The 27,432-nt window shown below is 42.6% G+C and overlaps 2 protein-coding genes across 3 annotated transcripts; one reads left to right on the forward strand and one right to left on the reverse strand.

Annotated features, from left to right (window-relative positions):
- The first annotated feature begins 56 nt into the window (after positions 1 to 56).
- Positions 57 to 18,669, forward strand: sestd1 (SEC14 and spectrin domains 1). Of its 2 annotated transcripts, none has more exons than XM_027291025.1 (19): positions 57 to 387; positions 3,124 to 3,193; positions 3,293 to 3,401; positions 4,616 to 4,706; positions 4,805 to 4,918; positions 8,328 to 8,441; positions 8,538 to 8,632; positions 8,744 to 8,802; positions 10,689 to 10,760; positions 11,056 to 11,213; positions 13,927 to 14,049; positions 14,221 to 14,415; positions 14,640 to 14,754; positions 14,893 to 15,058; positions 15,433 to 15,514; positions 15,599 to 15,721; positions 15,929 to 16,120; positions 16,365 to 16,468; positions 17,067 to 18,669. In XM_027291025.1, the coding sequence occupies exons 2-19, from the start codon at positions 3,124 to 3,126 to the stop codon at positions 17,356 to 17,358; spliced, it is 2,274 nt and encodes a 757-aa protein (XP_027146826.1). In that variant the 5' UTR covers positions 57 to 387; the 3' UTR covers positions 17,359 to 18,669. The 2 variants fall into 2 exon arrangements, with proteins under 2 accessions (XP_027146826.1, XP_027146827.1); XM_027291026.1 differs by having other exon boundaries at positions 8,747 to 8,802.
- Positions 18,670 to 19,160: 491 nt separating this feature from the next.
- On the reverse strand, positions 19,161 to 22,493 carry dnajc15 (DnaJ (Hsp40) homolog, subfamily C, member 15). Its single transcript, XM_027291027.1, has 6 exons — positions 22,374 to 22,493; positions 20,790 to 20,841; positions 20,634 to 20,707; positions 20,020 to 20,096; positions 19,857 to 19,927; positions 19,161 to 19,686 (listed from the first exon to the last, which is right to left on the reverse strand). Exons 1-6 carry the CDS (start codon positions 22,479 to 22,481, stop codon positions 19,616 to 19,618), a joined length of 453 nt encoding a protein of 150 aa, XP_027146828.1. The 5' UTR covers positions 22,482 to 22,493; the 3' UTR covers positions 19,161 to 19,615.
- Positions 22,494 to 27,432: the final 4,939 nt, after the last annotated feature.

Consider the following 27,432-nt stretch of genomic DNA (forward strand, 5'->3'; position numbering starts at 1 on the left):
GGCAGTAGTGGTTGCTGGACGTGTTCCTCCTCAGGGCTTTTATTTTGGAATGTCGCTCTACCGGAAGTCGCCTTCATTTGCCCGGCTTCACTGAGGCTGCGCAGAGCGGCGAGCTGCATCCACCGCCTGCTCTGTTTCCACTGTTGTTGAAAGCCAAGGGACAACGAGCTGAGCTGCTCCTCAGAGTTTTCCATGGAAAACTGATCAGACATCTGCTGACTGATCAGTCCGAGAGGAGGAAGAGAAGGAGCAGGAGAGGAGAGGAAGATCTGCAGAGGAGAAGGAGAGACCGAGGAGTGGAGGAGAAGAGGAGGAGGACGTGGAGAGGACAGGAGAAAGAAGAGAAAAAAAATCGGGGCAGTGAAATGGTGCAGATTTAACAGAAAGGTAAGAAAAACCTCCCGATCGATACTTATTCCTGATCGATCCCGAAGTTATCGGTGTTGGAGCAGATCGAGGCTGAGGTGAGGCGGCTGCGAGCCTGCAGCTGCTGCAGCTGCTGCTGCTGCTGCTGCAGCTGAATGTAGGTCATTGTGTCTGTGGGCCGAGCCGAACCAAGCCGAGACAAACCGAGCCTGGCCGGGCCGAGCCGGGCTGCAGCCAGGCCGCAGGCTGGCTGAGGAGGAAGAGGAGGAGGGGGAGGAAGATGCAGCCCTGCAGCAGGACTGGCTGCTGCTGCACTAACACTCATTTATCCTCACTAATGCTGCTTCTGCTACTCATACTACCAATACTGATGATCATAACAATAATGTTTGACCCAATAATAGATTAATTCATAAGTCTAGTCCTAGTTTAGTATAAAATAAACTTTAAAATACTAAAAGCTCCTGAAAACTGCAAACTTGACTTGTTATGTTTGGAGTATTTCTCTTTAATAATAAATATTTGTGAGTATAAAAGTTAAACTATGGGGAAACATTGAATTTTTTTTAGTAAAAGTTTGAAATACTCATGTAGTCTGCTCCATCAGGACGTGTTGACTGTCAGGATAAGATGCCTGTGTCCCCTGATATGTTCAAATCTGCAGTGCATGTTAAAATAAATACAGTGTACAAAGTCTAAATATACACGCCACATGCTAAAATAACACAAAATGACGTCGAGTGGATGGAATAAAGGAGGTACGGAGTATAAATGACAGAGCGTGTGTGTGTGTGACTACAAATTACAAGCAGGGAATGAACTGAATGGAAAAATGCAAACACAACCCAGCTTCTAAAAATGTGAAACACTGAAGCTCCATATTTTATTTTAATTTATTTGTTAATACAAAAAGAACATGCCAAAAGATGAAACTGAGAGAATTTATTGTTTTTGGAAAAGTATAAACCCATTTTTTGGATTTGACGTCAGCACCACATTTAAAAAAGTTGGTCATGTTTACCACTGTGTTGCATCACCTCAGCGTTGCGTGCATCTGTGAACTGAGGAGACTCTGCTGTAAAGCTGAAAGTACTTACCTGATTACATCCGCTCAACAGTTCAGCGTCTCCTTTGTCATATTTTGTTTCATAACGTGCTGAACGTTTTCAATAGGTGACATGTCTGGATGCAGGCAAGTCAGAGTAGCGCCCACACTTGCTGTGAATCCGTCAGGCCGTCCCTGAAAAAGATATTGTCTATTTGCATCAGCATGTGTTGCTCAAAAACCTGTATATATCATTCAGCATTAATGGTGCCTTCACAGATGTTCGGGTTACCCATCATGCCATATGCACTAATGCACCCCCATACCCTCATGGATCACCTCAGTCCATCTTAAATGAGCTTGCGTCCACAGTTTGTTTCTCAATCTGGTTTACACCCAGTTTCCTCTTTGTCTGGTGGAGTTTGAGCTGTCATTTGTGGATGCAGTGATGAACTGTGATCACAGACGATGATTTTCTCAAGTAAAGTCGTGTCTGTTTTTTGATGCACTGCTGTCTGCAGGGCCTGAAGATCACGGCTATCTTCTCTGAATCTTTTGATGATACAATGAACTGTAGGCGATGAAATCCACAGATTCTTTGTCATTTTACGTTGAAAAACTTAATCCAGTCGTTCTTAAGTTGTTGTTGGTGAACGCCTCCACATCTTTATCTCACTGCCACCATCCTAACTTTTTTGAAACAAGTTGCTGGCATCAAATTCAAAATATTTACATTTTACACAGTGAGACAGCTTTTTTAAAAATGTGGTTGTATGTTACTATATTACAAAAATAAAAAAAACCTGCAGTGAAATAGATTTATAAAGGGATAGTTCAACATTCTGGGAAATTCACACATTTATTTTCTTATACAGTTGTGACAGGTAGTGCTCAAACTGTGAGCTAGTAGCATGTTGGCTAGTGTCTCAGATTGTGGGCTAGTTGTTGATCCTGTGGGCTGATGTTGAAACATATGGGCAAGTGTTTGAGATTGAGGATCAGTGTTTGAAATTCGTGGACTAGTATCTGATCATGTTGGCTGGTGTCTAAACTTATGAGCTGGTGTCTGAGATCCCATGGGATAGTCTAGGTCTAAGATTGTAGGCTAGTGTCTGAGGTTGTGGGTTAGTGTCTGAGGTTGCGGGCTAATGTCTGAGGTTGCGGGTTAGTGTCTGAGGTTGTGGGCTGGTGTCAGAACCTGTGGACCAGTGTTGAGATCACTAGTGTCTGAGGTTGCGGGCTAATGTCTGAGGTTGCAGGTTAGTGTCTGAGGTTGTGGGTTAGTGTCTGAGGTTGTGGGCTAATGTCTGAGGTTGCGGGTTAGTGTCTGAGGTTGTGGGCTGGTGTCGGAACCTGTGGACCAGTGTTGAGATCACTAGTGTCTAAGGTTGCGGGCTAATGTCTGAAGTTGCGGGCTAATGTCTGAGGTTGCGGGTTAGTGTCTGAGGTTGCGGGTTAGTGTCTGAGGTTGCGGGCTAGTGTCTAAACTTATGTGTTATTCAGCATGAAGTTTCTCTTCTTCTTTTGTTTCTTTCCTTCCGTCATCACAGGAGGGAATTTCACAGTATAACTCATGAAGATTTGCTGGATTTGGGCACCACAGAGTACTGGAATTGAACTTCATAGCCAGGATGGGCAGGAGGAACAGTTCTGTCAACATGAATATCAACCAACCACCTTTAAGTGCTGTCTGTGTGTGTGTGTGTCTACAGATGTCCACCGTTAACATGGAAGCGACCACCATCCTCCCCATCCTCAAGAAGAAACTGGCCTTTCTGTCAGGTAAAGCATGCACACACACACACATTATGAGGTAACGTGTTTGTGTGTGGACTGTGTGACCTCAGTTTAATCAGACGTGACCTGTCCATTTGTATTTAGGGGGGAAGGACCGGCGCAGTGGTCTGATTCTGACCATCCCTCTCAGTTCAGATCAGACCAGCATGGAGGAGCTCAGCGCCACACTGGACTACCTGCTCAGTATCCCCAGGTACACACACACACACACACACACACACAAACACACACGCAGTAATATGTGTGTGTGTGGTTGAGAGGCTCTCGTTTTTTAAAGCCTTTCGACATGTTTGGAGTGAACTTGCCACCGAAGAGCAGCTGGATCTGGACTTGGCTCCAGTCTCAGTAAAAAGCTTAAAGGGTTTTTTATTTATTACAACTTGAGACTTGCGGTATTGGCGTGAATATGAGACGATCCTGATTTGAAGATGAACTGTCCCTTTCAGCAGACGTTTTAAAGACACAAACACTTTGAGTCCTGTTGGGACAGATTCCCAGAGAAACACTGAGTCCTCATCTTTCGAAGACTTTTCTTCCATAAAAGCACAAAGTAAATCCCACATTTGTGTCCCGGTCTCATACTCTCACGCTCTCGTGTCAGGCTCTCAGTGATTTTTACTTTGCTTGTTAGCAGTCTGTCTTCATGAGCTCCTCGTCGTGGCATCCTCTGACAGTGATAGTTCTTGGCAGCTCGACAGACGATTCAGTGCCTGTTTTATCTCTGCAGTAAAGATGTTGACAGATGCTTTACGAGGCGTTATTCCTCGTCAAAGATTTATTACCTCTAAAACACTTTCTACAAACTCCTGTAGATTAAACTGGCCTTCATCCTTCATATACACTTTTAAGGCTGACCAACTCTGAAGAAGTCACACAAGCCATATTGCAACACTCTCTGTTGGAGCTGATGTTACACTTACCTTTGAAAAAAGAATATCTGTTAATCTGCAAAAAATATATTGTCTTGTATTTAGGTCTTTATAGTTTTTTCATTGATTTATATAACATTGTACTCACCAAAGTATCTGCTGAGACCTGTGAATCCAGCAGCAACTTGGCGAGCGTAGTGTTGCCATAACTAATAAATAATATCCCAGAGTACAAACCTGACCTGAGTACAGACCTGAACTTGAGTTCTACTTTAAATCCTTGCAAATAAATCTGTTAGTTGTTGATATTTTACAGTCTGTTCAGGAGCCCAACACTTGAGCTGTCTATAAAAACAACATTCAGAAGCTTACCTCTGATCCGGGAACTCATAATTTCAATCTGAAGCAGAGGGAACATGTCTGTGTGGATGGACAGCTGTGAAATGCAGCATGAACAGGAAACTGTATGTAAATGTTGGTGTTCACAGTTTGAATGATGTCCTTGTGATATAAAATGCTTCCTCTTTGTCTCTCTCAGTGAGAAGTGTAAGGCTCGGGGCTTCACCGTCATCGTGGACGGACGTAAGTCTCAGTGGAACATCGTGAAGACTGTGGTGCTCATGCTGCAGGTACAAGCAAGCACGATACTGGTCTCATTCATTCATGACACACACACACGTGACTGCATCACTCTGTCAGGATGGTGACGATATCGATGTCGTTTCAGAATGTGATTCCAGCCGAGGTGTCGCTGGTCTGCGTGGTGAAGCCAGATGAGTTCTGGGATAAGAAGGTCACACACTTCTGCTTCTGGAAGGAGAAAGACCGCCTTGGCTTCGAGGTGAGTCTCTCAGCTTCAGGTTTCCTTTACGCTCCTTGAACTCTTTGACGTGTAACGAGAAGCTTTTGTGAATTCGATAAGGGCTTTTTTTGTCAAACAGGAACTTAACGTCAAATGATCACAGAGGTTTTCTCAATGTGAGGCTTTGTAGAAGTGTGATTGCTATTGTTGAGCTCAGGTAAAGTCTAGAAAAGCATCTGTGGTAACAGATTCTTCTCTGTAACCTGGAGCTTTCCTTAACCTGAACATTTGGGAACATTGTGAGGCTTTGGTGCTCTGTGTTTTTCACTGTGGTGTTCCAGAAATACATCTTCTGGTCCACCTCTTAGGCCTCCTTAAGTGTTGTTATTGTAGGTCTTGTCGTTCCACCACATCTGAAGACAAACGTGTCTAGAGCTGTTCTGGAGAGCCTGTGGTCACAGAGAGGAGCGAGAGCGAGAGCACGAGCAAGAACCCAGTTTTTAATCTAACTTTGAAGTAACCTCAGAGACAAACAGACTGCGGCACGGGATGGTGGTGCAGTGGTTTAGCGTTGCAAGAAGGTTCCTGGTTTTAACCTCGGCTGGGGCCTTTTTATGTGCATGTTCTCCACGTGTCTGCATGGGTTCTCTCCGGCTTCCTCCCACAGACATGACCACAGACAAGACATGACCAGGTAACTGACTCTAAATTTTCCGTAGGTGTGAATGTGAATGGCTGTATGTCTCTGTGTGTCCTGCGATAAGCTGGCAAGGGTGAACCACGCCTCTAGCGCAAAGTGACTCAAAGTCAGCTGGGACAGGCTTGAGGATAATGGGTTAAAGAAAATGGATGGACGGATGAAAAACAGACTGTCTGTCTGTAATTCCAGTTTTTGCTGTTGTGAGGGCAGTTTGTTTGGCACACACACACACACACACACACACGCATACACACACACACACACACACACACACACACATTGAACTGTACTGTTACCTGATATCAAACCGAGAGAAATGGAGCCACTTATGATAACCTTGAGCATCATTAACTGTCCTGAGTGCTGCTGGAAATTTGAGCCAGGACCATGTGTGGTTTTACTGACAGAGAGCACAGCTGTTACCACGGTAACCAGAGTAGGTTGCTGGGTGTGTTTGGACTTGAAAGTTGCCGCAGACAGATAATCCATCATACTCCTTTTTTTTTTTTTTTTTTTTTTAAGTCAGAGTGGAGTTTTCATTGTGCTGCCCCTGATGGTGCATTCAAGGACACTCCAACATTTAAGAGTCGACTAATAACAGCACAGTTAGAATGCAAGTCCACGTGTAAGTTGTGAGATTTTTGTGCTTTGGATTGAGTTTGTTAGACAGCATGTTATTTTAATACACACACACACAGCTGCTGGAAGGGAGATTCCAGTGACTGTGTTGAAATGTGACTCATCTTAAATATGGAGTATGTGTGTGTGCGTGTGGATGTCACAGTGGGGTGTGTGACGCACAGCTGCCTTAAAGTCTGACCTAACATTTTAAATAAACGCACACAGTGTGTGTGACAGCTGGAGGACACACTCAAGACCAACTGTCTGACCATCCAAATTTATTTGTAAAACAGCCTGTCACACAGATCCAGCTCAGAGAGTGATGAAACACAGAGAGTGCACAGAAAATGTTGCATTTGGAAGTAAGAACTTGTTTTGTTTCACTAAGAAGAGGCCTCAGATCAGCTCTTTGTGAACATCTCCAGATTTAGAAATTCGAAGCAGAAGTTTGTCTTATGATCCAAGAACACTTCTGGGCTGATAGACTGAAGCAAATGTTAGATATAGAATCTGTGATCAGTGCTGGATTGCATAAAACAGCTAAGAAACAGTCTTAAGAACAGCTCAAATCTTTGACTGATGAGTCACAGAGTTCTCTGGAGGAAGCTCAAAGTGATTCTTCAGTGCTGACTAACATGACTCGTAAGGGTTAAGAAAACGACGACTAATTATATCTTTGCTGCCAACTTGCACTAACCCTGAAATACTGAACCGACCTTGTGGAACATCCTCGATCATAGCGGACCTCGCTCTGTTTTTAGGTCATTGGCTGGAGGACAGAGAAACGAGGGAGGGAGGAAGCATAATTTGCAGAATGAAAAAGAAACCATTGTCGTGGTTATGACTACAAATCATTCACTGTGTTCATGATGTACGCTTCAATGTGTTGAAACATGCCAGAGGAAACTTCTAAAAGATATTATCCCCCACAGTTATGAATATATGAATCATAAGTGTGAGGTCCTATAAAATGTTTGGATTTGAAATGTGAGATAGAACACAGGGATCAACCTTTGAGTGAAACATTTCCATCAAAAGGTCTTGTAGCTCACATAACATAATACATACAGCACCAGTCAAAAGTTTGGGCACACTTCTTATTCAATGTTTTATCTTTATTCTTTGTTTTTTTTCTACATTGTAAATTAACACTGAAGACATTGAAACATACATGGAAATATGTGGTAAACAAAATATGTTTTAGATTTTATACTAAGTATAATGAAACAACAGTCCATCTAAGACATGAAAGTCAGTCAATCTGAAAACTTCAAGAACGAATGTGTCTTCAAGTGTATTCACTTGAAGAGAAGAAGAGAACTACTTGGGCCAAGAATCACAAGGAATTGACATTAGACCAGTGGAAATCTGTACTTTGGTCTGAAAATTATTTGAGAATATTTGTTACAACTGCCATGTCAAGGTGAACGGATGGAATCTGCATGTGTGGGTCCCACCTTGAACCATGGTGCATACACATGTGATGGTGTGGGGGTACTTTTCTGGTGACATTGTTGGCGATTTATTCAAAACACAAGGCTAGACTCGCTAGCATAGTATTCTGTAGTGACCATCCAGTCATAATTTGTTTCTTAATATGACAATGACCCCAAACACACACTGAGGCTAAGTAAGGGCTGTTTGAACAAGGGGTGTGCATGGAGTGCTGCGTCAGATAACATGGCCTCCACAATCACCTGACGTAAACCCAGTTAAGATGGTTTAGGATGAGTTGGACCGCAGAGTGAAGGAAGAGCGGCCAACAAGTTCTTGACATATATGGTAACTCCTTCAAGACTGTTGGAAAACTGATTGAGAGAAGAGTGAGCAAAGCTTTTATCAAAGCAAAAGGTGGATACTGTACATATAATGTAGAAATATATACATGTTTCTACATTATATAGATGAGTTTAATGTGGAATTAATAAGACTCCCTGTGAACATTTGATTGTATTGATGCTGAATCATCACGTTGGGAACTTTTTCATCCTGTGTGGGTATTCTCTTTTATCTGCTGACAGTTTGTGACCATGACCTGCAGATGCTTAACGCCTCTCTGTTGGCCAAACTACCAAAATAAAACACTGATTGACTAATGTGCTCTTTGCTGTCGGTGCTTCCTCTCAGGTAATCCTGGTTTCAGCCAATAAGTTGACCCGTTACATTGAACCCTGTCAGCTGACGGACGATTTTGGAGGAAGTCTGGACTACGACCACAGCGACTGGCTCAACAAGAGATTGGTCATTATTTTATACTGAAATCAATTCATGTATTTCATATTCTTTGTCGCCATGGAAACCTCACACTGCATATTTTGTTTTTGCACTTTGTTGCAGGTTTTTGAGAAGTTCACCAAAGAGTCGACATCACTGCTGGACGAGCTGTCCGTTATCAATGAAAGTGACAAGAGCAACGCGGTGGACAAGGATAAGTACGCACCTACACACACACACACACACACACACACACACACACACACCAGCTACATTTTATGAAGGGTGCACAGATGAAATCCAGAACTGTGTTTTTTTTCTGTCCTCAGCAGATCAGCTGACTGTGCCCTCTTGCCGTCCTTTGACCCAGAGACTGTCCTTCAGACTGGTAAATATCATCTTCTCTGACATACATGTTGTGACATAAATGTAGTGACAATTTTACACGTCTGTCCCATGACTGAAATGATTAAGATACTGTTCCTCGACTGCAGCTCAACAGGGAAACATAAATAGAATTTTATAATACAAAGGTTCTCCATGTAACATTCAGAAAAACATTCTTCACAATGACATCTTTGGCCATTAACAGACCTTTTTCACAGAAGCTATTTTGACATGGAATAGTAGGCAAACACAGGTTGAAATGAACACTGGAGAATAAACTACAGTGATATTTAGTAATAACATTACTATCTGTAACGTTCCTATATTTTATTTGGAACACTGGCTCCATGATACAAACTATCTTTCCATTTGTAAATCTCCACATAAGTCAACACCACAAAGCAACAAGCCAGCTGGCTAACCTAAGTCTAGCTTAGGTTACAGTTAGCTAGTTGGTCTCTGCCTTGTAGAAAGACATTGTTGGTTTCAGACCCTTGCTTTGCCGTTACATAATTTGTTGTTAGCTAAAATCAACGCCCTTAATATATAAGTTAGCATCATGCATCACATTAGCTTGGCAAGCTATAAACAATATATTCACTCAGATAGCGTTTTGCTAGCGTTAGCAAGCAAGGGTAACCAGCCATGCAGCATGTATCCCGTCACGTCGCAATGCAAGCTGACAAGGTAACCTACAAACTGCAAACCAGTTTAGCCCATTATAGTCTGGGTGTGTAGAATTTTGTTGGTTGTTGTTTGGTCTAATCGCTGCATTGCAACACCCTCATCTTCCTAGTGTAAAGGAGAAACAACACTTGACAACAAAATCTCTGTCTAGAGTCAGTATTTAGTTTGTCTGTTCTGGGCTACTGTAGAAACATGGTGTTCCAACATGGCTGTCTCCATGGAAGAGGAGCCGCTCCTACTGTAGAGTAAAAAAACAAAAAGATTCTTAATTTCTGGTGATTATGCATGCATGAAAACATCGTTATAAATGCTACATTTCATGTCTTCCTTATTCTAAAAAAAAAAAGGTCCCAAATCTTACACACTGCACCTTTTTAAATAGCTGATGTTATCCACCCAAGACGGTCCTTTTGCTACTATAGCTTTTGAACAATTCTTCCTCTTTATTTAGCAAGCCAACATTAGTCAGATAAAACCACAATATATGTTATATATTAATAACGTTCAAGCTTTGACTTTGGACTAGCTGTTTGTTGATTTTAGCAAATTCCATTTCTAAGCAGGTGTACACTCTTGACATCGTAGGGAAGCGGAGAGAGAAGGCGCTTGAGCCCTTTACGTAGAAATCAGTCCACAGGCTATTCTACATACATTCAAATTGCATTAGGATAGCATTCCAACACTCGATGAATGAGCTCATTTGAACCTTTTGCTGAGGATTTTCCCCCAACCAGCACCCTATATCTGACTCTCTTATTGCTTACTTACTGTGTACACAACAAATGATCTGTCCTTCAACTCTCACTTGTGGTCACGAGGTGTGAGAGGAGCGCCTGTAGGAATGTCATCGTGGATCCAAACAGCTGAAATAAGTTTCCTTGGCACTGACCTGATTTGGAACCCTCAGGCTTCTGCCACCAAGACCTGAAGCTAAACAGACACTAAGGGATGATTGGATGATGGATGAATGAATGGGTGGATGGCTGGCAGTGTTCACTGTACTGAGCAGCCTGTGTCTGTGTGTTGGGCAGAGGTGAAAGGAGTCTTTGTTTGTGGTACCACCCTCCTCCCTCTACCAGCTCCTTTCATAATATAACAGCATGTACACAAACGCTGTTGTGTAATTGTTTCCACTGCTCTTTAATCTCAAAACAACCCCCCACACACACACTTCACCAGCACCCGTCTGTCTGTCTGCAGGTCATGAGCTGCTGTCGGAGCTGCAGCAGCGTCGTTTCAACGGCTCAGAGGGAGGAGGAGGAGGACAGGGAGGTGAGGAAGCAGCTGTCGGTCATCCTGGTGTCAGCTCAGCTCAGACTGACGGAGGAATAGATGGATGGATGAATGAAGGGGTGTCATCTGTATTGTTGTGTGCAAAATAGTTTCAGCTGAATGGAGGCATTCAGTAGTACTACACAGGATACTAGAGTGTGACTCAGTGTATGAGAGACTGAATTGATATTTGAATGTCCTAGAATTAACCATTCCAGGCACCTTTTGTGCGATCTAAAGTTGGACTCCAACCCCGCCCGTCCTCTGTCTGACCTTTTAAACCTTTGACCTCCAGGTCCAGCCTGGTGCCCCATGGAGGAGGAGCTGCTGGCTCAGCCTCAGGTGATGAAGCTGCTGGACTCGCTCAGAGAACAGTACACCAGATACCAGGAGCTCTGCAGGCAGCGAAACAAACGCACCCAGCTAGATGAGATCCATGCCAAGGTCATGCAGGTAACACATGCACTCGTGCACACACACACACATGGACACACACACACACACACACCATCTGCCATCTGTAAGTCTAAATATATTTCATTAATAATATTCAAAGTACAGTTCATGTTCCTGAACACAGCACACCCGTGTTAATATCCCCCGCATGCTCTCTGTGTACAGAGTCCTGCTCCTCATCGTGAAGTCTTTGACCCTCAGAAACTGTGTCAGTGAGCGGCCTCACTGCTCCACAGCACTTATAGTAGGCTGTGCCGTGGTGATTGAGGTCCCTGTTAGCCGCAGGGGCTGATGGGTAACGCCACTGTCTTGAAGAAGAGCCTGGGGTTGCCATGGTAACCGGAACATGTCGGTCACTCGCCTGCAGGATTTGTTTTTGTTTGCGGTAGTGGGGAGGGTTGGCCTATTTCTTGATCGAACTCTGTGTGTGTGTGTGTGTGTGTAAGCTCTTTAAGGCATCACTGACCTGATAAATACAATCAAATCATGATACTGACCCACACACATCTGGATTCCAGATGGTGAATGTTTTAACGTCAACTCAGAATAAAATCATGATGACTGTTCATGATTTTATTTATAAATATAAAGAAAGCATTGGTCACTCATTACCAAACAAGGCACAGTGTAGTTTAGACTGTGAATATTGTGTAAAAATAAATATTTTTTTAATTAGATAAAAATTTGTAATAATTAAAAAAAACAAAGATGCAAAATCACCTTTTTTTTCTTTTTTTTTGATAAAGGTCTGTTTACTTAAGATTTTCACAGTATCCAAAGTACAAGCAGAATACAAACAATAACTAATCCCTAGTTTAAAATCTTTAATCCAGTTAGAGTATAAAGGAGGACGAGGGTGAACAGAATCAGTCGCCTGGACAGCAGTGTACAAAATGCTACCATACTGCACTTATAATTACTTTAATTCATACCCTGTGATGTAACACCAAATAGAGCAGTAAGAGGGGATGGATCTATTGGTTCCATTCATATTTTATAGAGAGTGTTATTTGCCAGAAGTGATGTCTAATCACAAGTAGGGTTTAACTCTGGTCTAATGTTGGACAACCTAACCTTTGACCAGTGAAGTCGGCGCACTATCTTGTATTGACAAATGGATGATGAGTGAATCCTTCTCATAACTTTCTGCAACACTGCATCTGGGATGTGCTCACTGAAATCCTCACATTTGTGTTTGAGACTATCTAAAGTTGACAAGTTGAAGACTATATGTCCTACCTATGAGTTTTTACCCAGCTTGAAAATAGTCTAACAGAGATATAGGGGGACATAAGGGAAAGCAACTTGAGTGTGAGGTTATAAAGTTATAGGTTAATTATAGATATCTGAAGAAGTAGGATCTAGGGATAGTAAATCTGTTTACTAACTGTTCAAAAGATGCAAAAGCTATTGTATACATAAAGATCCTGTAGTGAATGTATCCCACTCTTGAACCAAACAGGCTCTGTCCAACATCAAAGGAGGCATTATTTGATTTTTATCATATGATTTATTATCAGAGCAAAAAGGGAGAGGCTGTTGAGAGTAAATGACCTCCTAAACTGATTCCAAATTCTTACCAAATATGCCACAAGAGGTATGATAAGAGGAGTTCAGCGCACGATAAGGCTGGTAAGGAGGTGGACCCACAGGGAGTATTTTCCATTTAGGGGTGTTTGAGTTGTCTATATCTGACATCCAGAACATCAGTGCTCGAATGTTGGCTGCCCACTGTTTTCATTCATTTATAATCACCTGAAAATAAGAATTATTATGTTTTTGTTACCTTAGAGTGAGTTTTAATGTCATCAAACACTGCAGGTCCTCTTAATGCTGGATGTAGATAGAATCTTTCAGGTTTTCCATGTGTCTTGTAGCTGCTGTAGTTTCTCCTTTATACTAGGAAGGAGAGGGTGAGGCGGGGAGGGTGGAATCAGCAACTGCACAGCTAGATGCCACTAAGTCCCATAGTCTGGAACCATAAATCTTTACTGATTTCACACATGAAGCTCAGTTTATGATGTCATCACGGTTAACTTAGAGAGATAGGGAGGATGCATGAGAGACTTTTTAGATATTTTGAACAGTCAGTCGTTACAAACTTGAGACTTGATGTTTGAAAAATGTGAGCGTTTATCAGAGAGGGTCGATCTAAAGATGCATTAAGTTGCATTATGGGAAATGTAGGATCCATTGTTTTTAAAGTTTTTGTCATAGTGTCAGAGTTAGCACATCTTTGCCTGTCCTGGTTTGATTTTGAGCATTCTTTTTTTAAATGTATTTTATATATTTCTTTGGTCTCCTCCACGCTGATGAAAGAACAAGCATAAATGACTGGAACCACTTTTTAAAAATCCATAATTCAGTTAAACTGTGATGATGTCTGCATGATTTCATTCTCACCGCTCATGTGCTTAGATATCACTTTTAATATTTCAGCATGCTTTACTGTGACGTGTAAATATATTTATGTATCAAGAAAAATATGAAGTGGATAAAAAATCAATGTGATTTTAATGCAGACTACATAAGGAAAGATTTGATGTCATGTTTGATGAGCCTGCGAGCCCTCTGCTGGTGGCTCTGCTGCGCTGCAGCTCAGAGACTCAAAGAGATGTCTTATCAATCATAACAAAATGATTTATGATGTTCATCTAGTCCCCGCAAGACACATCACTGAGTCTGTGTTTTGTCTTTCTCTGTATCTCAGGTGGTCACATGGCTGCAGGGTCCAGGTTCAGAGCTGTTGAAGACCCAGCAGGAGATCGGAGACTCGATGCGAGCGGCTCAGGCCCTACAGCAGAAACACGAGGAGATCGAGAGCCAGCACAGTGTAATGCAACACATATGATAAAGACAAAGCGATGAATCATCAGATCTGGGTTAAATACAGATCTGAGTGGAGTTTGATGCTCTAGTTTAAGCATAATGTACCTTTGTGTCAGTGCACGCTTGATGGCAAATAAGAGCATTGGACTGGTTCTGTGTGTTCGTGTGTATACAGGAGTGGTTTGCAGTGTACGTGGAGTTGAACCAGCAGATCGCTGCCTTGCTCAGTGCCGGGGAGGAGGAGGAAGTGGTGGAGCTGAAGGCCCTGCAGCAGCAGCTGAGTGACGTCTGCTACAGACAGGCGGCTCAGCTGGAGGGCCGACAGAACGTCCTGCAGGCGGCGCAGGTCTTCCACAGCACCACACAGGAGGTAACACACACACACACACACACACACACACACACACACACACACGCGCGCAACTACTGAGTGTTAACTATAGCACTAGGTCCGGACGTGTTTAGCCTAGCTTAGCACAAAGACTGTAGGCAGGGGGAAACTGCTAGCTTGGTCCATCACAAGAGAAAAAAACATGTTGGTCTGTTCACAAACCATGAAGCCGACTCTGATTTACTCTGATTTTGTGTCTGCAGTTGTCCCAGCAGTTAGACGGTCTACTGGGCATGCTCTGTGCTGATGTGGCTCCAGCTGACGGAGCCTCCATTCAGCAAAACCTCAAACTGTTGGAGGAGAAGCTGCAGACTGTCGGTTCGTGCTCTGAATGATAAATCTTTTTGTGGCGTTAATTAAGCATGTACATCTTTTTTGACCCGAGCAGTGACACGTTGTTTAGCGATGGGTGTAGTAAAGTTCCTCCGTGACATTCAGTGTCTCCACCCCGTGCAGAGGCAGGTCTCACTTCTCTGCGCCAGAAGGGAGCACTGCTGCTGGAGCAGATGTGCAGCCAGCCGTCGTGGTCTCTGGAGGAAACAGAGAGTCCAGCTGGAGAACAGCACGACAACGTTCAGCACATCCAGGCTGTGATGGAGGAGATGCAGCTCCGCAAGCAGAGGTGACCTTCTTCTTCTGCTTTGTCTTTTTCACTGCAGAGCTCTGCAGGGAGAACCACCAGGTTTCTCTCATCTGTCTTTCTGAAAAGGTTTAGCATAAAATTTGTATCTACTGCTGAACCCCATGATCCCAAAGCTAGAATTCCACAACTACAGCTCCCATGAGTCTTAGGAGTTTTACTGATTATCAATCAAGCACTGATCAGATTTTCATCAAATGTCCCGATCTCCATCCTGAGGATGAAATTTTAATGAGCCCATGACCTTTCCTCAAGTGTCATTTTTAAGTACAAGTGGTAAAACTCAGAGATAAATCATCAAACACTTTCACATTAATGCTGTAATGAATGCTGCAATGTGTGTGTGTGTGTTTCAGGTGTGAGGACATGGTGGATGTGAGGAGGCTGAAGATGCTACAGATGGTTCAACTGTTCAAATGTGAAGAAGACGCTTTACAGGTAGGACGCAAACATACACTTCAATACAGTACTTACTGTATTGAGGAGATGGTGATCTATATATGTATGTGTGTGTGTGTTCAGGCTGTTGAGTGGCTTGGCGAGCTGTTGGACGCCCTATTGAAGACTCACATCAGACTGGGCGATGACACTCAGGAGACCAGGACCATGCTGGACAAACACCGGAAGTTTGTGGACGTCGCTCAGGTGAGACACTTCCAGACCACTCATAGTGACTCGATCTATTGTTCATGTCAAAACATTGATAGCAGCTTTTTGTCGTTCACATCCACCGTTAACATGAAACTTTTACTCTCAGAGAGATGAAAAAGGATGAAATAATTCTAAAAAACAAAACATCAGACACAGCACAATAACAATAACTCTAAGTTTGTCTTCTGTCTTTTCCTTCAGAGCACGTATGATTATGGCCGTCAGCTGCTGCAGGCGACTGTCGTCCTCTGTCAGTCTCTGCGCTGTACGACGCGCTCGTCTGGAGACACTCTGCCAAGACTCAACCGGGTCTGGAAACAGTTTACTGTCAGCACAGAGGAGCGACAGCAGAGACTGGAGCTGGCTCTGAACTTCCACACTGCCGCCGAAAAGGTGAGACAGGCTCAGAGAGATTATTATTACTCGATATTTATATTTATAAAGAGGCTAGAGCTTGGTCTATGCAGGTCGATATTATCTGCTGATCTTTGGTAGAAATAAAAAACATGTAGTCGGCACACTTGTTGGTGTCCTTGTCGAAACGGCTAACCTCACACAGATACTCGCACACCATCGCGGCCACACAGGCGTTGAAAATCTAAATTTGCCATGTACATGTCTTCTTATTGTGCTTCAGGTGTTACAACAGGAATGTGTGGACCCGGAGTCTCTGGATGAAGTCGACTCTTCGGGGAAAACTCTCCTGGACAGACTGACCATGCCTGTTATCTTCCCTGATGGGTACGAACAGGCACATTTACATTCTCTGGAGACCATCACCTTAACCATAACCACCCCACGCCTAACCTAATCCGATCTTTTAGCTTGCACTAACTGAGTTTTTGGCGTATTATTCAAGTGGTGAAAACAAGGCTTTAGTCAGATATGATTTTCATTTAAGTTGGTGTTGTAAACTTGTAATGTTCACCAGCTAGTCACTAACCATGTCTGTGAGAGTGAACAAAAGCAGTAAATTTGTGGGCCATTTAAAAAAAACAAAAAAAAAACATAGCTGAATAGTTCTGTGTCGCTGGTTTGATTCCAAACAGGGACCGTTGTTGCATGTTAAGAGTTGGTAGGGTGATAATTCTGCTTTATTTTGTCACTACGAGTGACTTCTTTCATATAAAAGAAGTCATTGTAAAAATATTGACTATAGCCACTTTGAAGCATAAGGTTTAAACATTAACCAGCTTTTTGTCCCCATATGGTCAGTGCGTCCCCATAATGTGACTGTGTTAACAATTTTTTGTTCCCACATTGTAATGAATACAAGTACACACACACACACATAAAAACACTATATACAAACTCTTAACTCGAATTGTCACTGTTTCAGGAGCGAGCAGTACTTTGGGAGTCCCAGCGAAACGGCATCGGCAGCCGAGGGCGTCAGAGATCGCCTCCTGTTGGTGGAGGAACGACGGCTGCAGCTGCAAGAGGCAAGGCTTCATAATGACGATGAGGGGGAGGAGGAGGAAGAGGAGGAGGAGGAGGTGTTAAATGGGCAGGAGGCACGGCTAGACGTGATAGGAGAGGAACTGAGCGAGAAAGAGGACCAAGACGAGGAGGAAGAGGAAGAGGTGGGGCAAAAAGACGAAGACTTAGAGAGGGCCACGCAGGACTGCTAATGGATCGCTGATGACGTTAAACCGAGCAGCCTTAATGAAGCTCGTTAACGAAGGGCTGCTGATAAATTTCCATCAAAACCTCCAATGTTTTCAGCCTGGAAAGCCCTCGATTGGTTGCTCCTGTGTTGCTGCAGCAGTAGGTTACTCTCACTGATGGTATTCCTTTATAGTAAGACTACCTTTCCCATGAGCCTCACTGCTTACCTTTCCTGAAAGAGGATAAACATGTTGGACGTGCTTTCTCTGTTGATCTTTCGCTCCATTCAGCAGAAACTGTGACAGCTTTCCCACCGTTTGCTCTGGAAGAACAGCGCCCTCTAACTGTTTTTTTAGCAGATTTCCTTCAAAACATGAATCACAAATGTGAAATACTGGAATTATTAACATTCATGTCTGTATGCTCTTTGGATGACGATCGACTGTAAAATAATCAGTTTGGATAAGAATACTCCTAATGTACGTCTAACCCCTCCTCCTTCCCAGCATGCCACTTGTTCTCCTAGGAGGCGGAGCTTCCACGGTATCTGTCTGTGCCTCCTGCGACTTCCCACAAGATATAACTGTTCATGTTATTTCAACACGTGCTGCTTTATACAGACGTGGGGGTCTAGTCTCTTTTTCATGTGTCCAGATGTGCAGAGAGTTAACGCTGTGACCTCAGCACCCTGGACATAACTCTGTGGTTTGAATTGAATCATTTGTGCTCTCAAATGAGTAATTCATGCTCATGATTTATTCTAATCTATCGACCTCATGCCATTAGTCTTGTCTGGTGTGTACCCTCACACGTTCACTATGGTTTGCTAATATTTTCATTTTGGTCTTGGACTAAGATATGTGGATGTATGGCTGTTCAAAACAGCACCGTTTTTTCAATCCATGAAATCCCTTAAATGTATCTTAAAGGATCGTTTGATACATGCCTCTGTCATCTTTTTTCAAACCTCCGGCTGACTGAATGATATGTAATGTATGAAGCATACACACCAAGAAGAGATAAATTCCTTAGTTTAAGCTTACATATTTTAAAGACCACTTCACTGCTCTAAAAAAAAAAAAAAGAAAAATCTGTGCAACTCGCTCTGGTCCACACTGACCACAGGGACCGAGGTGACCTCTGATCTCAGATTCCTTTTTCTATTTATTTGACTTCTGTTCATGCAAACCTTAATGTAACCGGTTGGCGTTTTTGACCAATAACTGCTGCTGTAAGTGTAAATGCTAAATGCCGCGTCTTGCTTCCTGTCCTCTCTATCCAATGACATACAATGTACAATGACATCATCCTCTAAATAAAGAAGCTTTTTGAAATCGTGGTCAGAAATGTTTGTTTTTTTAATGACAGAAAATCACACAAATGAAGGACTAATACAACAGACTAATGGCTACCGTGCAGGCCACAGCGCACCACCAGGTATGTTACCTGTTTACTGTGATTACAATCAGCTTTCTGCTGTAATCTGATCTCTTAAATAACGCACCTGGTTTCTGTGATCAGAGTAGGGGAGCCGAGAAATATCGAGCCATATTTCAAAACGCATCCTATGGCTAAAAGTAGCTACATTGATAAAAGGTCCTCACTCACTCACTGTCAGTAAGTTGCAGCAGGTAAAGAGTTTTAAAAGCAGAACTTTAAAATCATCTGGAGGTTTAACTGTCAGGAAATTACTAAAACATGGACGACTCCTGAGCAGCTGAAGGCCAAACACTTAAACCTCACACAAAGACTGGTTCATGGAGTTAACCACCTGCCCACACAATCTGCGGCAGTCACTCGTTCTAATACAAGCACGCAACTACTGTTTGTTTCAAATGACGTTTATTGAAAAATGTTTGAACACTGAAATATTTGAATTTATTATTCTATTGGTCCTTAAATAGATTACATTATTACATAATACCTTGTACACTGACATTTGTACACATAAAATTGTATACTCTGCAAACCATGAATCCAGCATCAGCAGCTCTGTTCCCTCTGATGTGGGACAGCTTCCACTAGAGGGCAACTCTACAACTCTACCCACCCATACCCTCAATTCATCAGTCATTTCAAGCATCCTTCACTCTGTTGACAAACACATTTTATACATAATAATATGTTAAGATAAGCTAAGTAACCTTGTTCAGAAGTAAATGATTAAAGTATATTTATTTAAATATATTTTTGGATATTGAAGTCTATGTCAATGGAGCAGTACTACAGAGCTGAGATCAAGCACAACATGGTGGAAGTCTTTAACGTGTTCAGCACAGGTCATCGTCGGGTCTCCTTCTCCAAAAGGTCTTTGGCCTCGTTGATCTTTGCTGCGAGATACGGCGACCCGCCTGTACAGACACGCAAAGTTTAATATCCTTAATAATCAGTACAGAATGTGTATACATATAGTAACAACTTGACTTTCTGTGATTTTTAACTTTTAGACACCACTTAAAAAGACGTCTAAAGACATCTGACTTTTGTTTTTGTCACCTTGAGTATCAGAGTTGAAGCTTACCTTTATCTGGATGGTTGAGGACCATGATCCTCCGGTGGGCCTCACGTACCTTGGCCTTAGTGCTGACGGGACTGGACATAAAAATGACACATCAATGTGAGTGCTGCTTTCCTCTGAGCACTGAGACACGCTGTGTGTTGACAGAGAACACATTAAAATTTACCTGATGCCAAGAACGAGGCTGGCCTCTCGTTTGGACATCTTCTGTTCAAAACCTCCTTTGTAATATGATGAGAATGCCTGTGGGGACAGAGAGGCATTCATCATAAGAGCATTGATTTCCAATAATCTCAACCTGAGGACGGGCTTCATTTTATTTACCCCCAGAAATCAGAGAAATGAAATAATGCCAGGGTTTTTCTCTGGTTTCTTTCTGTTTATTTTAAACCAGCTACAACAAAAACTGTGAGCACAATACAGAGACAAAGCACAAAGACTATAGGACTATAGGCAGTCTTGGTTTCTTTATAGTTAGAACTTTAAGTCAAGGTGAACTTTTTCCTCTACACATACACTGGACAATATTTGTATGACACAATAAAAGTCAGGTTTAACCTGAATCCTTGTTAGTAACCACATCAAACCAATGTTATTTGACCTGATTAATGTCAGATAGAAGAACACATATTTTCAGATAGTGACTTACTTATCTGGATAATAAAAAGCAGAGAATATGTGACCCTTCAAGTGCGGGCATGCTTGCAAATATAGCAAACTGTAAAGATACATGTCAAATTGATCAGAATAGGACTGGATATGAATGAATTAATCACTCACTGATGTGGGCATCTTCCTGACAGTTTGAGAGAAGACTTGTCCGAGAGGCTTCCACAGCTGGAATGCATAGCGCCCTGTGGATCAAACACACGCATGAAACAGCTCCACGTAATACTATCTCGGATGATTATGGATCTTGTATCAAACTATCCTTACCTGCAAAACCTGCAGCAGCCACACCAAGACCGACTGCTATTAGAGTGCCTCCCTGTCACCAAAATACAACACACTGGGTTAGACTAGTCATATAACAGATACCTGAAGTGCAGCTCTGTGTGCAGTCTGTCTGAGCAGCAAGCCTAAAAAAATGAGACTATGGAGGCCTTAAACAGCTCCTTCAGCAACAGACTGCTGCTCCCACCATGTAGGAAGGAGTCTACCACAGGTCCTTCATTCCAACAGCTGTCACACTCTTTAACCACTAGCATGACTTCATGACTTTCTTCAATGTATTTCTTATTTATGAGTCATTTCTTATCCACCTTGTGTATATATGAGCTGCTGTGTTTTTACATCTGCTGCCAAGGAACACACACTGTTAGATGGATTGATAATAATCCACCTATAATTGGATCCAAGTGTAAAAGACAGACATACTTCTTATACGATGAAAAAAGACCACAAATATTGTATTAAAAGAAAGACAGACACAATAGGAAAACTGGCTAACAGATATTTTTGGGTTATAAAGGTGGGATATTAATTTATTCATTTTTTGAAAATGATAATTTTCTCTCTAAATTGACAGTATTTTTTTTTTTAATGACTTATTTTGCCTCCTTTATATCCAGATGTTTCTTTGCTACATCACTGCCAACTATGATGGCATGGATTCTGTTGCAGCAATACTCTTTAACAGGGGTCTTCAACTTTTTTCAGCCGAGACAAGAGACAAACAAAGTGTGTCTGCACTGCAAACTACTTTATTCACCTTTTATTTTACCGTATTAACCTATTTATACGCTGGGTTATTAGCCTATATGTGTTTATGATTGATACAAAGTAAATAATCATTTATAAATAATATATAAATAGTAATAGCTTTTGTCAAGAGTAACGTATTATTGCATATTAATGCTTGCAGTTTACTCAATATCATTTTTGTTATGTTTTTTAATTTTCACTAATTATATTGGTGAAAATTGTCAATTATTATGACAAAAATTGGTGGACCCCATGCAGTACCTCTGCGGACCCCCTAGGGGTCACAGACCCCTCTTTGAAGACCCCTGCTCTTTAATGTTTTCTGCCATGTCATGATAACTGATTGTGATATTTCAAAGTAACTTGTATGAAATAACATTTATCCACAATGGCAGACTGTTGTGTGCATCATAATATGTTAAATATAAATGTGAGATGATAAGAGGTCGTGACATTGACATTAATTAACATGTAACGTATATAAATATCATGACGTCAAGTGACGTCGTTGTAGTTGTGTCGTTTTGTGTACATAAAACACCACGAATGACGTCACTGCTTACCTTTCCTGCTTGTCACGTGCAGGTTTAAACGGTCTCTATATAATAAAGCGTGCTTCACGTTGAAAGGTGACGCAGCGTTTTATCAAATGTATCAAGGGAAACATGACTCAGCGCTTACTTTAGTTTAGTGAGTTAGCTGGCTCATAGTGACACACCTGACGTAAGCGGAGCAGCGACGTGCTGTCACGTTAGCGGTCACTAAGGTTACATACGCAGACTTCACAGGTGAACGTCGGTGTGAACACAGACTCACCAGCCGTCTGTCGATCTCCGCGTCGCTCCTCATGTTTGTTTTAGGAGTGTATTCAGAATAACGCATCATGTCTCCTCCGTCCACGGTCACTCTGCCGGTGCTCGCCATGTTGCCTCCGTCATAAACGTCAGAGCCCCGACATAGCACATCCGGTGAGAACTTTCAAAATAAAATTCAGCGCCCAATGCGCTGCAGAGCCGAAGTCAATTAACTTCCGTTCCCTAAAGTCCGTGTAAAGGCGATTTAGTGTTTTCTTCCGAAAGACAATAAATATGTTGTAAAATAGTTGCTGAAAACACGTGTAAAGACTTTGATGATATATTGCTGAAATGTGGAGTTAGAGGGTTAAACCATAGACATATATACATAAACGCCGCATTGAGTGCTGAATCGTACGTCGACGTCGCCGCCATATTGGTTCGGGCAGATCTGCCGGCAAACTAATACAAGGAAATGGACTGAACTTTATAAAGCGCCTTTCTACAAAGTTCTTTAAGTTAATGCCTCTTATACACCCATTCACACACACACTAATATATCTGGGAAACAAACAGGCACCAAAAACAACGTATGTAACTTTTAAAGTGATGATTATAAATGTTTACTCCTTATGTAAGCACCAAACCAACGTATGTATTTTTGTGTTTACAGCTACTAATGTGTGTAACACTGTTACTGTGATGATAAATATTGAAATATTTATATTTAACATTTAATCTGTGCCTATAATAACCAGATCCTGAAATGTAGATGTGACATGAGGGTTTTCTGAATAAAGAGCACTAACGTGTACACACACACACACACACACACGTGTGTGTGTGTGTGTGTGTGTGTGTGTGTGTGTGTGTGTGTGTGTGTGTGTGTGTGTGTGTGTCGTTGGTCGCGACCAACGACCAACCCGCTCAATGTGGCGTCTATGTTTATATGTCTATGGGTTAAACAGTTTCTCATTAGTTTTCAGTTCAGGATTTTTTGGGCGGTCCTAAAACGAGACCACATGACGCACTGAGGTAAGTATTAGTATAATACTCACCCCGAAAATGTGTGCTCAGTTTTTCAGCTCCGTCTCTTGGCCAAAGTGAAGTCTTTTCTCAGTCGGCAGGATCTCGAGAGGGCAATCCACGCTTTTATCAGTTCCAGACTGGACTACTGCAATGCCCTTTACGTTGGCCTCTGTCAGTCCTCAATTTCTCATCTTCAACTTTTGCCCGATTTTTAACAAGCACGTCCAGGCGTGAACACATTACCCCAGTGCTGTCGTCACTGGCTTCCAGTCCGTTTTAGAATTGATTTTAAACTTTTGTTGTTTGTTTTTAACACCATTAATAGCTTGGCCCCCTCTTGGCCCTGCGCTCTTTGGGTCAGCTTCTGTAAGAGGTCCCTAGATCGAGATTTAAACAGTGCCGATCGTTCTTTTGCCGCTGCTGCTCCCAGACTGTGGAACAAACTGCCTCCTGACATTCACACCACTACTGATCTCTGACTTTTTAATTCGAAGCTTAAGACCCACTTCTTTAGATCAGCGTTTTAATTTTGACTAGGGCAGTACTGCTTCTCACGTGTACTCATTCTGTCTGCTCCTTTTTATGTATTTCTGCAGCGCTGCAGCACTACAGTACTTTTAATTGTATTTATTTGTTATGTATTGTTTTATGGCTTTGTTGTAAAGCACCTTGGGTAACGTTTGGCTATTGTAAAGGTCTGTACAAATAAACTTCATTTGATTTGATTTGATGGCCTGCTTGGCAGATCAGTCGTGAGCAGAGGTTCCACCGGTGACTGGGTTTCATGTGCACAGACCCCACATCTTTCAACCATTTGCTTCACAGCAGATGTGATGCCTGGCCATCAGACTGACTCCCTTGCTCTAGCAAGACATTTGTTGACACCTTGATGGCCCTGGTGTAGTTTGTGCAGGATGTCAAGTCTTTCAGGGATTATGAGCCTCTCGCGTTTCATGAGCAGTCCTCCTCCATTGTGCAGGACTGACCTTCCAGGCCAGTAAGGTAGCAGCAGCTCATCCACATCTCTTCTGTGTTCACTTAAGTATCCCCGCAGGCGCTCACAGGCCCAGGTTACAGCTAAAGCCTCCTTCTCTATTTGTGCATATCTTGATTTGGCTTTTGTCAGACTTCTGGAAATGAAGACGACCGGTCTCCACTCACCATCCTGCTGTTTTTCTGTCAACACCCTTCCTAGTCCATATGAAGAGGAAACAGCTGAAACCATAGTTTCATGATCTAGACTGTACTGGGCTAACACTGTCTCTGACCCCAGTTCTTTCTTTGTTTCCAGGAATGCTTTATGATGGGCACCCCAACAGAAAGCATGTCCCCATGTCCAGCTGTTTTCTGTCTTCAACAGGTCACGGATGGGCTTTGTTATGTCAGGCAGGCATGGCGAGAATTTCCCCACAAAATTCACCATGCCCATGAAGCGCCAAACATCGGACACGTCCTGCGGCTCAGGCATGTCAAGGATGCTTTTATTTTATCTGTGTCTGCCTTGACTGTTTATGACATGGCCTAGAAAACGGATCTCTGACAGGGCAAACTGGCATTTGTGAGCCCAGCCTCTCTGAATTTCTGCAGGACTCTGTGCAGCTTGTCATCCTGCCCTGCTCAGTCCCTTCCTGTGACAAGGACATCATCAGCATGACACAAGACTCCATCAATGCCATCAATCAGCTGAGAAATCCTCTTTTAGAAATGTTCAGGGGCCGATGATATACCCAAGGGTAGGCGTTTGAAGTAGTATCGGCCCTCTGGTGTGATGAACGTGGTCAACAGCATTGAGTCTTTATGGAATGGTACCAGAAGCCTGATGTAGCATCCAGCTTTGTGAAAACTCTGGCACCTTCCAGCTTGACGTGTCTCTCTCTGATGACGCTTTTGTTTAGATGGGTCACGCAGATCCGTATTTTCCCTGACGGTTTCACGATAGGGACCATACCTGCGCACCATTCTGTTGGTTCCTCAACACGGGCTATGACCCCCATCTCCTCCATTCGGTCTAATTCCTCTCTGGCTGTGTCCGATCACTCCCTAACCACTATATAGTGCACTATATAGTGACCACGCCATTTTGTAGTGGTGTCCAAATGTTTAGTGTCCACTATATAGTGCACTGCATACATCCCACAATTCACCGCAAATGTAGTGAACATCCAATGGTCACTAATCGGAGCAGGATATCCCATCATGCATTGTGTACAAATGTAAGTATTTTTCAGTTTAACGTTTGATTCCGAGGTTTAAAACAGGTTGTTAATAGGTTGTCAATATGCAATACTATTTAAAAACTTACTGTGGGGTACGCATTAAGCCATTACGGCACCAATCATGGCTAGCGACCGAGGTCAGTACTACAGGTAACTGTTAATGCTGTTTTTCATGTTAAGCTGTAGTAAAAATGTACTACAGCCTATTATAATTAATAAGTAACGTTAGCGAAATTACATTCAAGTGTCAAATAAGCAATCTCGCAGGGACCGATGAGGATGTGGCAGCTTTGATCTGCCTGAGGAAGGAAAACTGAGTGAGTAAAAGTTATTTCATTCTTGTGAAGCAGTGACGTATCTTATTAAGATGAAAACTGAGAACAACTGTAAAATGACAGACTTTTGACTAAATATCATAAGCATTTGGTACTGACAGCATTAATGATAGGTTAATTGTTGTTTTTATCATCCTGTACGCGTTGCATTTTTAGAGCTATCCTGAAAGAAATGGGGCCGACGGGTGTGGTGACACCAAAAAGTGGGAAAACCTAAAAAAAACATACAAGGTTAAGATGCATCATAATTAACTACAGCTCTATTTTGTGAAAGCATAGAAGTACAGTGACTTTTACCTTTGTATATTTTCTTCACTGTGTTTAGCATTATAAACGAACACTACAGTAATTACACACATCAAATGTGTCAAGAACCAGACTAGGACACAGGATTCAGGTGCAGAGATGGTGTCAAAAACCAGCAGGCTTTATTGAGTGGCAGCAAGGCACGCCTCTTACAAAAGTGATGAAACCAAACGGGCTATGAAAACTACTAAGGCTATGACAAAGCTATGAAAACTACGGCTATAAGGAGAGCAAAATAAACGGCTATGGAAGGTAACAAAATAATTGCTCCAGTCAGAGGAAGTACAACTTAAACCATCTATGACTACGGTTCAAGTGAGGAAAACTTTCCCACAAAAAACCCTTTTAACAGGGAAAAAAGGTGGAAGAAACCTCAGGAAGAGCCACAGAGGAGGGATCCCTCTCCCAGCTAAACTAAAGATCACTCCTAAAACTGGAGGCAGACTAATCTAAGGGCAAGAAATAAAAGTCACTCCTAAGGAGGAAAAACAAAGGGAACTGAAAATCTAACACTAGAAAAACTCTAAACTGAACTATGAAAAACACAAAGCAAAATCACTCTTTGGAGGACACGCTGAGGCGAAAACAGGCTTGAAGAAATACTTGGGCTGTGGACTTGGGTCAAGGGCTGTGGTGGATGCACGGGACGAAACACACTGGCAACAAGGCAAAGGGAGACGCAGACTATATGAACACATGGAGATGATGGGGAACAGGTGGACACAATCGGGAATCAGGGAAGACAATCAGACCGGTGACACATGAGGAAGGGCAAGTGACCTGAAACGAGAGGTGAGTTACTTTTCAAAATAAAACAGGAAATGACAAGACAGAACAAAAACCCAGCTTGACTTCACCGACTGACAGTACTGACAAAATGTGTGTATATTGCAATGTGTGCAGGAGCTGAGGAAGCCACCAACAGGGAGTGGCACTGAGTCAGGGGAGTCTACTGCCAGGGATTGGAAGTGGTTCTCCCTCATGGATGAGGCAATAGGTGGGAGGCCTTCTATTCTGCCTCCTTGTCTTATTGCCTCAGCCTGGGGGGAGAACAAGTCTCAGCATCAGCCTCCCCTGATTCAGTGCCACCAGAGCCAGAGTGTCAGGATGCTGAGCAGGACTCGGAGTCTGAAAAGCCAGCTCCACCAAAGCGACAGCGGCGTGACCCAGTTTTAGAACTGTTGGAGAGGCAGGA

Source organism: Larimichthys crocea, chromosome XVIII (genome assembly GCF_000972845.2).
Source record: "Larimichthys crocea isolate SSNF chromosome XVIII, L_crocea_2.0, whole genome shotgun sequence".
Classification (NCBI taxonomy): domain Eukaryota; kingdom Metazoa; phylum Chordata; class Actinopteri; family Sciaenidae; genus Larimichthys; species Larimichthys crocea.

What these genes read in the sequence shown, in the direction of transcription:
- sestd1 (XM_027291025.1), top strand. Translation starts at nt 3,124, where the DNA reads ATGTCCACCGTTAACATGGAAGCGACCACCATCCTCCCCATCCTCAAG. An exon ending in TCCACAGCACCACACAGGAG is followed by an intron (nt 14,416 to 14,639) that starts GTAACACACACA and finishes TTGTGTCTGCAG; the next exon opens with TTGTCCCAGCAGTTAGACGG. An exon ending in CCTGTTATCTTCCCTGATGG is followed by an intron (nt 16,469 to 17,066) that starts GTACGAACAGGC and finishes TCACTGTTTCAG; the next exon opens with GAGCGAGCAGTACTTTGGGA.
- dnajc15 (XM_027291027.1), bottom strand. Translation starts at nt 22,481, where the DNA reads ATGGCGAGCACCGGCAGAGTGACCGTGGACGGAGGAGACATGATGCGT. An exon ending in CGGAGATCGACAGACGGCTG is followed by an intron (nt 20,842 to 22,373) that starts GTGAGTCTGTGT and finishes TTTTGGTGACAG; the next exon opens with GGAGGCACTCTAATAGCAGT. An exon ending in CCTCAACCATCCAGATAAAG is followed by an intron (nt 19,687 to 19,856) that starts GTAAGCTTCAAC and finishes GTGTCTGTACAG; the next exon opens with GCGGGTCGCCGTATCTCGCA.